General features: G+C 34.4%; 2 protein-coding genes across 2 annotated transcripts in view; one reads left to right on the forward strand and one right to left on the reverse strand.

Annotated features, from left to right (window-relative positions):
* LOC121732835 (sodium-independent sulfate anion transporter-like) overlaps positions 1 to 13,189 on the forward strand; it is a 51,198-nt gene extending 38,009 nt beyond the window's left edge. Inside the window, exons 10-11 of the mRNA XM_042122833.1 lie at positions 11,204 to 11,348; positions 13,067 to 13,189. Coding sequence (XP_041978767.1) covers positions 11,204 to 11,348; positions 13,067 to 13,116 — 195 coding nt within the window. The 3' untranslated portion in view covers positions 13,117 to 13,189. The remainder of the gene's footprint in view (positions 1 to 11,203; positions 11,349 to 13,066) is intronic.
* Positions 13,190 to 13,463: 274 nt separating this feature from the next.
* LOC121732836 (fruit bromelain-like) lies at positions 13,464 to 13,908 on the reverse strand. Its single transcript, XM_042122834.1, has one exon. The coding sequence runs from the start codon at positions 13,868 to 13,870 to the stop codon at positions 13,532 to 13,534; it is 339 nt and encodes a 112-aa protein (XP_041978768.1). The 5' UTR covers positions 13,871 to 13,908; the 3' UTR covers positions 13,464 to 13,531.
* Between the last annotated feature and the right edge of the window lie 2,174 nt (positions 13,909 to 16,082).

Raw genomic sequence — 16,082 nt, forward strand, 5'->3', positions numbered from 1 at the left:
CGTCATCTAGTAAGAATATTGCAAACTCTTTTTCTACAAATTATTTTACACATTTTGCACAAAAACAACCAATTTGATGAACTTATTAGGTACGTCTGCATTGGTTGAAACACACGCTCCAATTTTCGTGTAATCCATACTTCCATACTAATATTATAATTAATGCGAAAGTGGGTTTGTTTGTCTGTCTGTTACCTCTTCGCGCCCAAACCGTTGAACCGATTTTGCTGAAATTTGGTATATAGATTTTTATACGTGGGAGAGCCATGCTTCGGCACGAATGGGCCGGCTCGACCGGATAAATACCACGTTCTCACAGAAAACCGGCGTGAAACAGCGCTTGCGCTGTGCTTCGCCGAGTGAGTGAGTTTACCGGAGGCCCAATCCCCTAACCCCTACCCTATTCCCTTCCCTACCCTCAACTATTCCCTTCCCTTCCCTTCCCTTCCCTACCCTCCCCTATTACCCTATTCCCTCTTAAAAGGCCGGCAACGCACTTGCAGCTCTTCTGATGCTACGAGTGTCCATGGGCGACGGAAGTTGCTTTCCATCAGGTGACCCGTTTGCTCGTTTGCCCCCTTATTTCATAAAAAAAAAGATACTTTGACTCCCGGGAAAGGACATATCCCATGTCCTTTATATCCCGGAAATTGTAACATTCAACGTTATTTTACCTCTAATAGGACCTTTATGACAACCTTATAGGGATCATTATAGTATCTCTAAGGTAATAAACCTTTGGTGAAACGTTACTCTTTTATTTTCACGTAGTATGAAAGCACGTAACGTGTCGTAGCACCAGTCTTGTATGCAAATCATTCGTGGTATTAATTTACATTCGTAATCATATACTAGGTGTAGATAGGTACTATATGCCATATGGAATAGTTTAGCTCAAGCTTTGTTCTTGATTATGAATAATCTTCTCTTTTTCTTGTTATTCTTTCTACAAGATACGTAGTAGGCAATAGGTATCATTGGTATCATGTAGGCATTTTTAAGAAAAGTCAATAATACTGTTTTGCAGCACCCTCTAAGTCAGTTTTTAAAAAAAACCCAAAAGTTCACCCTAAACTAATTTATTAACCCAAAATTAAATTAGTTACACTTTAAGCTATGACTTCCCACACGTTACTTGCCCGGCTTCCAGAATCTAACTGGACGATAAATTGAAGTAGAATGAATACTAAACGAAAACTGCAACGCAAACGGAAAAATATCGAGGAATAATAGAAATGCTTATTAAACGGAATGTACTAACTAACTAGGGATGTAACAGCTCCCCCCTTTTGACGAAGCTTTATCTCTTTAAGATAAGCGAAGTTAAAAAGATAGAGACGTAAAGTGTGCGAAGTCTACAGAACATATAAATATAAAACATTCAAAACACAAATGAAATAGGAAGTAAATATCTAAAAATAGAACATCATTGACATTGTTAAAAACATCATTAAAATATCATCATAATAAAACATCATTGTTATAAAATAGAAAAATCGTAGACTTCACAAAAATAAAGAAATTGAAAATAAAACGAGACAAAATTATTAACTGAAAACGAGACAAAATTATTAACTGAAAACGAGACAAAATTATTAAATTAAAAATTTAAATTTCTATTAGAAGAAGATTGATTTTTATCAAAAATATTTGCACGATGTTGCAATGGCAAGGATTTAATAGATTGCCTTTCTTCATCTGAAGATGAAATCTGAGTCATCTCGATAGAATTTGAAATTTTAGATTTATGTCTTATATTTTTCTTATTATTACATTGATTGAAAATCTGAATGCAACATCCTGACTCATTCATAGAATTTTTATTTTTAAAACATCTGAAAATCTTATACACAAAATACAAAAATAGAGACACAATTAAAATATAAGTAAATGTAGAATAATATTGGCCATATTTAATAAAATGAGATTCTTTTTCTAAATTATTAATTTCATTTTCTAAATTGTCCATTTGATGTGAGGCATATTTTAAAGAGTCTAAAGATATTTTGCTTAAGGAAATAGGAGATAAATGTGGTAAACTTTTATTAAATATGTCCTTCTTACAACAATCGTCCTCGGTAATATCAAAACTTATATCTAAAGGAGATTTAATCATAAAAGAATAAGAATTGGTTGGCAACAATTGCACAGTCTTCGAATAGCCGACACAATCAGCTGTTAATTTAACAATACCAGTACCCTGGATAGAAAAATCATTAATTTCATCATCACAACGAATAGTTAATTTATTTGGTTTTGACTGTACAAAAATCCATTTATTATTTTGTAACTTTTGCCATATATCGATATTACCGTATAAAATTTTAGAATTACATTCAGAGGGTAACGAAAGTGTGACCTCGGTTAAGATTTTTGATTCACAATTTGGATTACTAACACAAGAGTAAATATTGAACAATTCACAAATAGAATAATTACTTGTTATTAATTTACAATCATTTAAGGAGCTCAGCATAGCATAATGCAGTCTGTCGTCGCTCAAGGCGATATATGAGTCAGAGGGTTGAATTAACGCGAAAGTATTATGAACATCATCGTGAGGCGTTGGCAAAGGAATATTTTTATACACCATAAATTTTTCAGGTGTGACTAAAGGAATTTGTAAAATAAAAATTATTTTATTATTTAAGAAATAGGAACTAAGTTTAGAAATATCGATTAAAATATGAATATTCTCTACACTAAGAGAGATTGGAAACTCCAATTTTTTACTTATTTGATTACTATGCTTAATTAACTCATTATAGAGACTTATAGGACTAATTACACTAGGATGTAAAACATTCACTTTAGAAAATAAGATAGAATTTAAGGTAGTATCTAGTAAATTAGAAATAGTAAGCAAAGAACCTTCGATAATATTAAGTAAATTATTTAATTTAGAATTGTATAATAATAGATTATCTGTATCCGTAATTTTAGAAAGAATATTATTCATATTATTAATTTGCGTATTTAATTTCATTTCATTTTGATTGAGCTTGTAAATAGTATTATTAAAATTATTAATTGTAGACTTTATAACGTGTATATTATCACGCATTAAATGAAACATTTCAGATTCGCTTTTCTTACAAGACTCAATTGCAGCATCATATTTTCTAGCATCATCAGCATCTAACGTGCCGAAGAAAAACTTTAAAATTTCGCCACCAAATTCTAGTGACCGTTTGACTTTAGTAGTCTTATGATCGGAAATAATATGAGACAAAGATTGTAATTTAATACTGTTACTATGAATCAAGACCTCGATAGGGTTAGATATGTCTTTACAAAAATTTAAATCTTGCGATTGAATCTTGTTACAAATATCAATTGTATCAGATAAAAGATTTTGTATTTTATTTAAATAAGGCTCAAGAGAAAATAAATCGATATGCGTAACAACTTTCCAATAATCATTATAAAAATTTACATAAGTAACAGGTTAAAAGTAAATTCCTGGACTATGCGATATAGGAATGATATTCGACTCCGCGTCGCTGCGGCAAAAGCCATGACAGCATAATATTCTGAAAAGAAAGAGACGAAATATGTTTTTATAACATAGAGATAGAAATCTAAGAAGTGGCAGGCTTAATTTCATTAGTATGATGTTTGACATTTTTGCGACCTATTTGTAGAGTCACATTATGTTTATTATGAACTTTAAGAATTTTATATGGGCCTTTCCATATCGGAGATAAGGCTTTTCTTAATCTATGATGATGTTTTAAATACACCATATCGCCTGACTTATAAGAGACTTCGCGAGAATTAGAATCGTAATATTGTTTTGACCTTTCTTTACTACTGATAAGGTTCTGAATTGCTTTTTCGCGACTAAAGCGCATTCTATATTGTAAAGCACGAATATATTCATTATAAGTAGTATTATTATTACTCTCGTATAAAGAGCTAGGAATAGAAGGTTTGTAGCCGAACAATAGTTCATGTGGCGTAAAATTAGTAGAAGAATGCGGCGTCGTATTATAAGCTAAGATAGCAGTAAATAAATAGCAGTGCCAATCGTTTTGATTCTCATTGACAAAAGATTTTAAATATTCTTTTAAAGTTGCATGAGAGCGTTCTAGTGCGCCATTTGTTTGAGGATGATAAGGAGTAGTAAATAATGCTTTTACTTTTAAAATTTCAGTTAATTGTTTAAATAAATCAGACGTAAAGGGTGTACCTAAGTCTGTTAAAATAGTTTTAGGAAATCCGAAAAGAGACATAAAATGAACAAGATTTCGAGCTATTTCGTCGCTAGTAGACGAAACCATAGGATAAGCGCTAGTGAATTTAGTAAGATCATCTTGTAATGTTAAGATGAATTTAAAATTTTGGAAACCCGCGTCGGGCAAAGGGCCTACAATATCGAGAGCTAATCTCTCAAATGGCCTTGTAGAAGTAGAAGTGATCTCCATTGGAGCTTTGTTAGATTTTCGTAAAGGCTTATTGATTTGGCAAAGTTTACATTTTTTAACATAATGCTCAATATCAGAGCGCATTCCTTTCCAGTAATAACTGGCTTTAATTCTTTTATACATTCTTTGAGAACCTGGATGACCCGCAATAGGCGAATCATGATTTTCCTTTAAAATTTTAGGAACTTCTACCGGAGTAGGATAAATTAATTGATTTTTGTAAATACAAATTTTAATATTAGTATTGTGAAAAATATAGGAAATCATATTATAAATTTTAGTATAAGATAACTTAGAAAATGGATCTGAAAAATCTGAAATAGCAAGATCCGTAATATTTTGGCAATCGACTAAAATATTTCTTAATTTAATTAAGAGATTAAAAATATCTTTATAATGAGTTTCATCAAAATGATGAACTTTAGTAAAAAGGAAATAGTAATTTTTATCTTTAAAATTATAATGTTTAATTGTGAACGGCTCACGTTCAGAATTTAGTAATTCGTCAGCATTTTCTAGCTGCGATAAAATTTCTTCGCAATGCGGAATAGAATTGTCGAAATCTAGAGAAACTGGACACGCAATATTATTTAATTTAGATAAATGTAAACCTTGAGTACATTCTTCGATAATAGTATTAGAAATAGGAAGTTGATTAGTAAATTGACTTTTAAAGTATTTTTCATAGGTTAAATTATTTAAGTTATTTATATTAAGAGCATTGACCGGACACCTAGACAGAGCGTCGGCATTAGAATTGAGACGACCTTGTTTATAAACAATCTCGTAGTCATACTCCTCGAGTTTCAAGCGCCAGCGAATGAGTCTGCTACCTGGATCTTTTACATTAAATAGCCACACAAGTGGTCTATGATCCGTGACGATTTTGAATTTATTACCATATAAGTATGGTCTAAAAGTTTTGACGGCAAATAAAATTGCTAGGAGTTCTTTTTCCGTCGTAGAATAATTGCCTTCAGGCTTATTTAAAGTTCGCGAGGCGTATGCTATAGGTTTGTCCTTGCCTATAGGACCTTGAGATAGAATTGCGCCTACAGCATAATTACTAGCATCTGTAGTAACATTAAAAGATTGAGAAAAATCGGGATATTGGAGAAGAGGAGCAGAGATTAATTTTTCTTTTAAAAATTCGAATGCTCGTTGCTGTTCCGCATTCCAGTGGAAAACAGCATCTTTTCTTAAGAGACACGTAAGAGGCTTAGTAAGCTTTGCAAAATTATCAATGAAACGGCGATAATAGCCTATCAGACCTAAGAAGGATTTAATATCTTTAGGATTTTTAGGAACTGGAAAATAGGAAACGGCCTTGACCTTATCAGGATTCGGAGTGACACCTTTATCGGTGATGATATGACCAAGATAAGCGACTTCATGTCGAAGAAATTCGCATTTATCTGGCTGAAGCTTTAAATTGCTTTGACGAAGTTTGTCGAAAATACGTTTTAATTTTTCAATGTGATCTTGTAAATTTTGGCTAAAAATAACGATGTCATCAAGATAAATGAAGCAATCTAGACCTTGTAGACCTGATAATACGGTATTCATTAACCGCTGGAACGTGGCTGGGGCGTTTTTCAACCCAAAAGGCATTCTGGTAAACTCGTAATGTCCAGACATGCTTGAATTAGTACTAATTGTAAAACCCGTTTTTGGGGCGTCCTTGGGACTCATTTTAAGCTGATGGAAGCCACTTGCTAAGTCTAAGGTACTGAAATATTTTGAATGACCTAGTTGATCTAGGATGTCTGTGATAAGAGGCAGTGGATAAGACTCTGAAACAGTGGCGTCGTTAAGGCGACGATAGTCTATGACGATTCTCCACTTTTGTTTGCCAGAAGCGTCTATCTTTTTCGGGACTACCCAAACTGGGGCGCTCCAAGGCGAAGAAGAAGGCCTAATAATTTTCTGATCTAGCATTTTACGGATTTGGGAATCGACTTCTTCTTTGTGACACTCAGGAAAACGATAGGATTTAACATGGATAGGAGGAGTGTCACCCGTATTAATACTGTGTTCAAGGACACTAGTACAAGTTAAAGGCTCGCCATCTAAATGGAAAATATCAGTGTAAGACGAGACGCAGTTTAAGAGAGCTTTTCTTTCTTCATTATTTAAATGAGAGCAACGAATTAAATTTAAAACTTGACTTACGCGATTTGACTTGGAACTAGAAATAGAATTTATGCTAATACAATTTTTAGAATTTTTTAGACATTCATTTTCGAATGGTGTTAATTTTACGTGATAATCTTTGACTTCGATATCGGACTCAGTGGTATTTAAAATAGTAAGGTTCACTTTCCCATTAGGTTTGACCTTTACTATGCAATTAGCGACATAAACACCTTGACTTAAGGTATGATCTAGAACTAGAGCTTCATTGTTATGATAAAGCTCGGGCGAGAAATTTGATACAGTACACTCAATACAGGCTTCCGCACGAGCCGGAATGATATATGTTGGCTGAGTGTAAACAATAGGAATAGAATGATTATTTATAGTCATAGATTTAGAAGAATAATCAATGTTAGATTTAAAGAAATTGCAAAAATCGCTACCGATAATACCATCGTAATTAGTTAAATTTATGTCGTCATTTGTCACATGAAACTTGTAATTAAATTTTTCGAAAGATATAGAAAATTCTAGTTGAAAGGTTCCTAATGTCTCGACAGGATTTTCGGAACTGTTAATGCCTTTTAGCTTAACGATTTCATGTGAAAGATCTGGAATTTGTGATAGACAGGACCCCTTAATGATACTGATGGCTGATCCCGTATCAACTAGAAAACATAGCATACCCGATCCTGGTGCATGCTTACATTGCAAATAAGTATGTGGCAATGATACCTTTTTAGAATAATTATTAATTTCGTATATAGATTTAGAAGAACTAGGATTTATGTTAGATTTAAGTGACTTATTAGAATTAGTATTTTGGACAATTTCGTCCTTAAAATTAATTTGACTCGGTTCATCTGACCGAGATGTAGATTTAGGATTATTTAAACTAGAATTAGTAGAAATTAATTTACTAGATTGAGACGATTGAGGCGATTGAGACGAATTAGTATTAATTGAGTTAGAAAATGAGACATTTTTTGATTTAGAATTATTCTTACACATTTGGCAATTATTTTGGCCATTAAAATTTAAATGACTCTGCTCTTTTGACAGAGATGTATTATTTATTTGACTCGACTCCTTTGATCGAGATGAAAATTTAGTAGGACCCAAATTTTGGGATGAATTATGACTCAACATTTTATTTTGTTGAGATGGACTCAGCATCTTGGGCTGAGATGTAGATTTAGAAGAATTTGATAGACTCAACATGTTTTGTTGAGATGGACTCAGCAACCTTGACTGAGATGGACTCAGCATCTGTGGCTGAGATGAAGATTTAGAAAAATTAGAAGATATAGAATGACTCAACACTTTTCGTTGTTGAGATGGACTCAGTAGCTTTGACTGAGATGGACTCAGCATCTGTGGCTGAGATGAAAAATTATAAGGATTAGAAGATTTAGAATATATCGTGTCCTTATGATTTAAGTTGGATTTTGGCAGACACGGAACCAAAATCCTTTTTAATTTAAATCATCGTGCTTGGATTGAGTCTGATGATCATTATGAACATTATATTCAAAGTCACATGTATGTGAAGGAATATGACCGTCGTCACGTTGCGCGTTGCCAGCGTTTACGCGGCGTTTCATATTAAATTGACGCTTACGACATTCCATGATCGTGTGACCGACGTTTTTGCAATAGTTACACGATTTAGCATAAAAATTTGAATTATTATTGGACATAGAAATTGAATTATTTTTAGGAATAGAATTAGTATTGAAATTAGGATTTGAATTTGAATTAAAATTACGTTGAGGATTTACGTGATAAGATTTTTGAAAAATAGACTTTTTATTTTTATAACATTCAGAAGAGCCATGTCCGAATTTATGACAGATAGAGCACTGTTTTTGAGCTCTAGTGCTATTTTTAGAAAGGTTAAATAATTTCTCCTCATCAGTGGCATATTGAATTGCATCACTGAGGGTCTTAGGATTTTTACACCTAACAATAATAGAAATAGAAGAATTTAAGCCCAATAAAAATGTATTTAAAGCGAGTTCTTCCATAGCCGCAATTCGACCGGGAAGTTCATTCTCGTCTACGCAACTATAATGAATATTAGATTGAATTCGAGTTAAAATTTGTTCAATTCTTAGTGAATATTTTATAACATCCTCATTGGACATTTGCTTACAATTTTGGAGATCAGATAATAAATGAGTTGCGTGTTTCTTTTCGCCGAAAGTTGAGCGTAAAAATAATTTTAATTCCGCCCAATTTGAAAATGTTTTTAAACTACAGGCGACTTGCGCCTTACCTTCTAATTGAGAAATAATAAATTTACATAAAATTAATTGTTGTTCTGGACTGGCTAGTAACATAGCATTTTCACAGTTTGTGAGAAATGCAGGAAGTGACTCTCTGTCACCAGAATAAGGTTTAATAAATTTAGTTAAAAATGAAAGCGTTAATTTTTCGGACATATTTTTGTCTTTAGATGACTCTCCTTTGACTGACATTATGAATTATGTTATGCTGAACTTGTATAAAAATTTGAAATATATTAAGATTTAGAAATTAAAAATAGAATAAACTAGGATTTAGAATTATTTTAGATTTAAGAGTTTGTAAATATTAGATTTAGAATTCACTTCACGATTTAGAACACTTTAGATTTAGCACTTTGATTTAGCACGATTTCTTGAATTTAGTAGAAACAGAGGATTTAGAAAAACTAGAAAACACTCACAGGAACACGACGAAAACCTGCATGCCGTGGAGACTGGAGTGGAGCCGGAGTCGCGTGCAGAGGCTACGCTTTACCCGGAGCTGGGGGCCGATGATGTGGCCCTGGCGAGTTAGACTGGAGCGGCTCAGACAGCACAGCACCGCTGTTGAAACTGCTGGGGCAGACCGAAGTCCTCGTGGGGTTGTAGCTGGAGCGGGCTCAGGCTAGGGCCTGAGGCTGACCGTCGTCCGAGTGTGTGAACCGGTTGGAGCAGGCTCGCGCAGAGGTGCGGAGGCTTACTGTCGTCCAAAAACGTGGTGCGGGCTCGCGCCTTCGGTGGCGGAGTCTTACCGTCGACCAAAAACTTTAAAACACGGGTGCCACGGGTTCGTGATCCCTGGTCTAATTTTCCTAGACTTTTTACGGGATCAAATTACTGCACACTTCTGACACCAATTTGTTTTGCAGCACCCTCTAAGTCAGTTTTTAAAAAAAACCCAAAAGTTCACCCTAAACTAATTTATTAACCCAAAATTAAATTAGTTACACTTTAAGCTATGACTTCCCACACGTTACTTGCCCGGCTTCCAGAATCTAACTGGACGATAAATTGAAGTAGAATGAATACTAAACGAAAACTGCAACGCAAACGGAAAAATATCGAGGAATAATAGAAATGCTTATTAAACGGAATGTACTAACTAACTAGGGATGTAACAATACGGACCAAAAAAATTTATGTGTTTGTTTAATTACACTTGTATATTATATATTATTTTTAAAGTAGGTTTTCCAAAACTTTTTAATAATAGTTATGCATAGTCGTCAAAGGAAATTTTATTCTGATCCATATCAATATTTTCCACCTAATCCTACTTATATGGACTTAAGTAGGCTCGCTTCCATCCGCAAATAGAAACTAATTTACTTGGATGCCTACATAATGAAATAAGTAGACAACTGCGAAGCCTTAATACAACTCAATTTGGTGCTCACTATGGCAATGTCATTGGGGATAAATGTATTTGCCCTGCCAGTTGAAATAAAATTAAAGACGCCTGACGGGATTTTTCCATAAAATTCACCTTTAAATCTGTACAGATATTATGAACAGAAAATGTTTGTATGTATGGAAAAGACTCGAAAGTTTTGAACCCATTTTAATAAAAGAAATAGAGTGAAATGTGAATATTATGAACCTAGGCAGGTATAGAACAATGCGGATCTGTAGGGCGATTCACGATTTCCATTCGACTCGGATTCGGAAACTTTACCGTGCGGTTATTGGTCAACGCCTAGCGCGGCGAACGTTTATTGGATGTCGGGTGACGAAGTTTCCGAATTCGAGTCGAATTGCGCATTGTGAATCGGGGGAGACATATAGTTAGGAGGCACATAATATGTCGCTGACAATATCTATCTATTATAGACTTGGTAAGCAGAAACGGCAAAAAAACGATTGCTTGGCGTTATCTTTTGCCATAATATACAGCATGACTGGTGAGACATGTTCAATACTTAAGGAGAGTAATAAAATTAGGTTTTTAATTTTTAACCATATTTCCCTTTAAATAAATGAAACATGGACACTAAGGAAATTATGCGGCTAGGCAAGTAGGCATACTATGCGGCCGGCGCGGCGGCGTGCGCCATCAAAGAAACACCGCGCCACCCTTCCCGCGCGCGGTTTCCATGCGTTGGGTAAATAATTAATTAACTTTTAAGCTACATTTGCTCAGTAATCAATTGATATTATTTTTTTAAAATATATTTTTTTCATCCAATATAATAGCCAAATATCACGTCCTCGAGTATTGAACATGTCTCACCAGTCACGCAGTAGAAAATTGTTGTATTTGGTTTGAGGCGTGTTAATAAAGTCCGTATTTATTATCCGTATTTTAAGCCTATTTATATTCCAGTTCCAATTAACCTCTCATTTATATTCCAGGGTGTGAAAATGCTAGTACAGGAGTGGTTATCTGAGGGTGTGGTGGTGTGGGTGGACGCCAGGCCCACCATCCGTGACCAGCTGAATACTGTGCTGCATGAACCGCTGTTCTGTGACGCCGCGCAGCTGACAATAGTATTATTAGGTGAGTTATTTGGTGCTGAGGTGGTAAAGCTGTGGGGTGTGCGTGGCCGCCAATTAGGTAGGACGATCTACCTATCATTAAGAAGAGCATAAGAATGCTCGGTCAGGCCGAAGTACCGTGATTGATTTCAGCTGTCGTATATATTATGGTGACGTCCTTAGAAAACTTCGATAGCGCGATGCAGAATTGTGGCGCTAATTGTGGGTACCGTCACAAGTCCAGCAGTCTAGATGAGCTGTATGAGCTACTGTTATGTGATGTTGCTCAGCTAACATCAGCATTATTGTGTAAGGGTCAATTCAGATTATTCTTAAGACACTGCACTCATAAAAACAAAAGCTGTTGTGATTAAGAATAATTAGCACTACCACTCTGAATTGTGTTGCCGAAGGTCCCTAAGAATTGGTATCCTAGTATGATTCCACCTGATAGAATTATAGATACAATAAAATTATAGATACAATTGCAGACATAGGTTTTATAGTATTTTTAACCAAACAGGGAATCCCGTAAAGTCTAAATCGTTGAAATTCTTTCCACCTAACGAGTCAATTATTATAGAGCTTATCATAATTCTTAGAAACATTTGATACCGTATCTTGATGTCCACTATAAAACTGGAAAACTACAGACAAAACTAATTTTAAACTTACTACATCCATGACCTGCGCAACAATCTTGGTGCTCTCTTGTGTGGCGTTAAAAAGAAATTTTGAGCGCCAAATCCCGAGGGCACGATTCGTTTCCCGCCATTCACGTATAATAACGAAATAACTATTTGCCCGGGCATCCAGGTTCCGCTTTTTAATGCCTGCCCAGGGAACGAATTCGTGGAACTAGGTTTATCTTCGGACTTATCTTAGGAAGGTTTAATTTAGTTCATGTAGAATGTTCGTTAGCGATCACTTTGTTTAATATGAATCCTTTGGATATAAAAAAGCAATACTACATACTGTTAACACAATAATTTGATTCAAGTGAAATAGAAGTGAAAACTAAACAAAAATCTAACATGATTGCCGGTTGGATGAGTTATGACTTGACATAACCCGACCAAATCTCATAGGTTCTCCATCTACCTATGAAATATGAATCAACTTGTTTTTGTCTTTCAATATGAAACACCTATGAAATATGAATCAACTTGTTTTTGTCAATTGTCTTTCCCGAGCCCGTGTTGCAGACCGTGGGAAAATTGCTGCTATGTGTTTGTTGTTATGTTTACAAGATGTACTTATAAGTTATAAGAGAGTGCCGATTGTGGGATCACAGAATGACAGGGGGCCACGGAAGATCAGGCGCCACGGCTTGCCGCGGTCGATGCCTGAGTGGATTACCCCTTTAAACATGCGGTGTGTGCATTGCACAGCCATAACCGAGTTTAATTTTAAGTAGGTAGTTAAATGTTGTATGCGTCATGTCAATTTACTTGAATTCCTTGTTTTATTGTTATTTAACTCTGGCTGTGTTCTGTCCCTTTCACATGTTTAATAAAGTTATTTTTATTTTTATTTTATTTTTAACTTCTCCGATTATCATACGTACTAAATATAATATAATATACTATTCCCTCTTACATTTAGCTACGTGTATTTCTATCTAAATTTCACATTTTTTGTTCCCTTTACATTTCTTCTTTCGTTCGTATTATTTTATTTTGAATTAGAACTGTTCATTATTTTACTTTCTTTAAAAATTTAAATATTTCTTTGTTTCAGGTATATCGACAATCACACAGACGGCTAACGCCTGTGACACGAGACTGTGAACTTTACAAAGTGATACCAATAGTGTTAAGTGTTGTATAGTGCTATGGTTAAAATAAAATGCATTTTTATTAATATTTGACTTTCATTTTTAGGGTTCCGTACCCAAAGGGTAAAAAAGGAACCCTGTTACTAAGAATTCATTGTCTATCGGTCTGTCTGTCTCCAGGCTGTATCTCAAAAATCGCTATAGCTAAAGTTTTTTGACGTTCGACAACGTTTCTGTTAATATTCTGATATAATGTGTGCAACATGTCGGATAGTGGTCGGATTATTTATTGCTTCGATCTTTCGTAATATTCTCTATTCTCATGCATAAAATAGTGATCATCATAATAAAACAACTATACTAAACAAACAAGAATTTTATTGTAAACATCATTCTATGGTCCAATTTCACTCTTCAATTCATGACGATCATTCTCTCCTAGGTGCTAGTCCGCCGTGTAAAAACTTCCTCTGCTCGGGAGTGTAGTCTGCAAAGTCATTTAATCCATAGCTGGCAGTGTCATCAGGGTTAGAATTACCCCTGTTAATGGTCTTGAGGCTTTCTACGAACGCCTTATAATGCTCCTGCTTGTCGGCGTCATCTTTATACGACTTGTTAAAGTCCTTGATGTACTGCTCGAATATTTCGGGAGCCTTGTTTAGGTCGTATAATATCTTCTTTTTACCTGCGACGGGTTTTCCGAGATCCATGGTGAGTACGCTCACGGCGAGAAACAGAACACAAATGATTGTCCGACACATATTCATTGTCCGACTATAATCGTATCTACAACGATTATGTCTGATTGGCTGGAATTCCCATCTGTTTTATATACAACGATGATATCATCGATTCGATAGATCGTTTCCTAGAATAACATTGCAGTTAATGACTTGTGTGAACAAAGTGTATTTGCTTAAAGGTCAAGAATGTTTATTGTTTACCTGCTATGTATTACATGATATGCCTGCGTTTTATTATCAGCTTCTAAAATTGGAGCTGATAATAAAAGGCAGAATATAATCGTTGGCTTAGCTACCAGTATTTAGTAGCTAACATTATGAATTTTATCTAATGAAAAAACTACTTATCTAAATAATGACGAAATTGCAACTGAATTGGGACGAAATTGTGACTTACTTGCGTAAGGGGCTTTATTTCTTTCGAGTGTATCTATATATTATGGTACATTTTACATAATATTTATTTTAGCACTGACTAAAGCATTATCGCCTTGTCGAAAATGATGACCAGGTGTATATTTAATTCCTTAATTATGTAATGTAATTCCAACTTATTTTTATTTTTACTCACACTAGAATAAGGACCTATTGTTGATAACACTATGGATGAAAATGTGAAATAAATAAACTGAATTTAATTGAATTATTGAATTTTGCACTCACACAATTTGTTTTGTTTAGGTTTGAGTATGTTTTAAACAAAACAGGTGCACTGTGTCCAACTAGATTCACTACTATAATACGACTCGGTAAACTTTGTAAGTCCCACTTTTTTTCCTAATAATATCAATCTTCCCTGGAGTTCCGCAAACATTTCTCGAAAATCTGCCAAATAGGTGCAGCAAACCAAAATTTAAATTATTTTTTATTTTAAATATACTTAGATAACAACATTACTTTCACTTTTCTTACTCTCATTGTAATTTCTCACTTTTCGGAGCTGTGGATCCGTATAAGTGTCGCAGTCGACTGGTCAAAAAAGCCAATTACACAGCTAGCCCTTTGGCTGAACAACTCCATTCAATCACACGGCTATACGTCGTTTAGCCGACTTGACTGCAACGTTCAACACTACAACCAGATAACGCTTAGCCAACTGTTTAAATGGTAAATTAACTAAGGTGACCATTAGTTTAATGCTGTTATTACATAAGCGTAATGATAATAAGCAGGTTAATTATATTCTCTCATTTTGAACACAATTGCATCACCTTGGTGATGTATTTCATAATCCCGTAATTTCTCCTCGAATAAGCATGTTAATCAGAATATTCCTTAAACAAAGTATGTTAAGCCCCAATTCCACCAACGTCTGTTAGTGTTAACAGCTTGTTAAAATTTCATGTCATCTCTTTCATTCATAAGAAAAGCAAAAGAGGTAACGTGATACTAATTCGAGCGTTACCTTTAACAGTCGTTGGTGAAATTGGGGCTAAGTGTACAATACTAAATTTGGTTATTTATATAACTATGTATATTTAGGCCTATATCATGTAAGCAGGGAAGCTAGCACTTGATCACCTGTTTTGTTTTTTAATCCTCCTGCATTTCCTCTTAAAGGAAATATTATAATATATTAGCCCCCGACTCAAAATTTAAAATTCTCGGGACTAAAAATTAAAATAATATATAGGTATTGAACCGATTAAATACCTGGATAATAATAAACCCAAATTTTTTAATACTGAGTGGACTGATGAACTGCTGCTAAGAACACACTCGATTATGAGAGTTCAAATAAAAATAAAATCGTTCAAGAGCGAGTCAGACTCGCTTACTTAGGGTTCCGTAGAAGTTACAACTTAATAGCAAAATAATTATCCACAGTGTGGGTTCCTCATATCTTTTTGTATTTGTTTTTAAAGCGGCAAAATTAGTGAAAATTTCATATGTCACAAAATAAAATTCAATTCGTCAAGTGTAGCAAACGTATTTTGCGGTATTACGCAGCCGTAATAATATAAATGTTATGTAGATATTATGTTTTGCAGGCGTCCGCCAAAAATAATCGATTATGGAGATTTAAATTCTCAATCATGGCCAAAGATACTCTTTATGAGGGTTCTGTATAAATTTTATTATGAGTCGGTATATCGACGTTTCTTAGGTTTAATAATATAGATCCTGATTCCTGATAATATTCTTATATATAAAATTCTCGTGTCACAATGTTAGGCCTCGTACTCCTCTGAAACGGCTTTACTGATTTTAACCAAATTTTATATGCATATTCAGT

The sequence above is a fragment of the Aricia agestis genome, chromosome 12 (assembly GCF_905147365.1).
Source record: "Aricia agestis chromosome 12, ilAriAges1.1, whole genome shotgun sequence".
Lineage (NCBI taxonomy): Eukaryota > Metazoa > Arthropoda > Insecta > Lepidoptera > Lycaenidae > Aricia > Aricia agestis.

Bases quoted from the DNA above. Each gene is read 5' to 3' on its own strand.
- LOC121732836 (XM_042122834.1), bottom strand. From the start codon at position 13,870: ATGAATATGTGTCGGACAATCATTTGTGTTCTGTTTCTCGCCGTGAGC.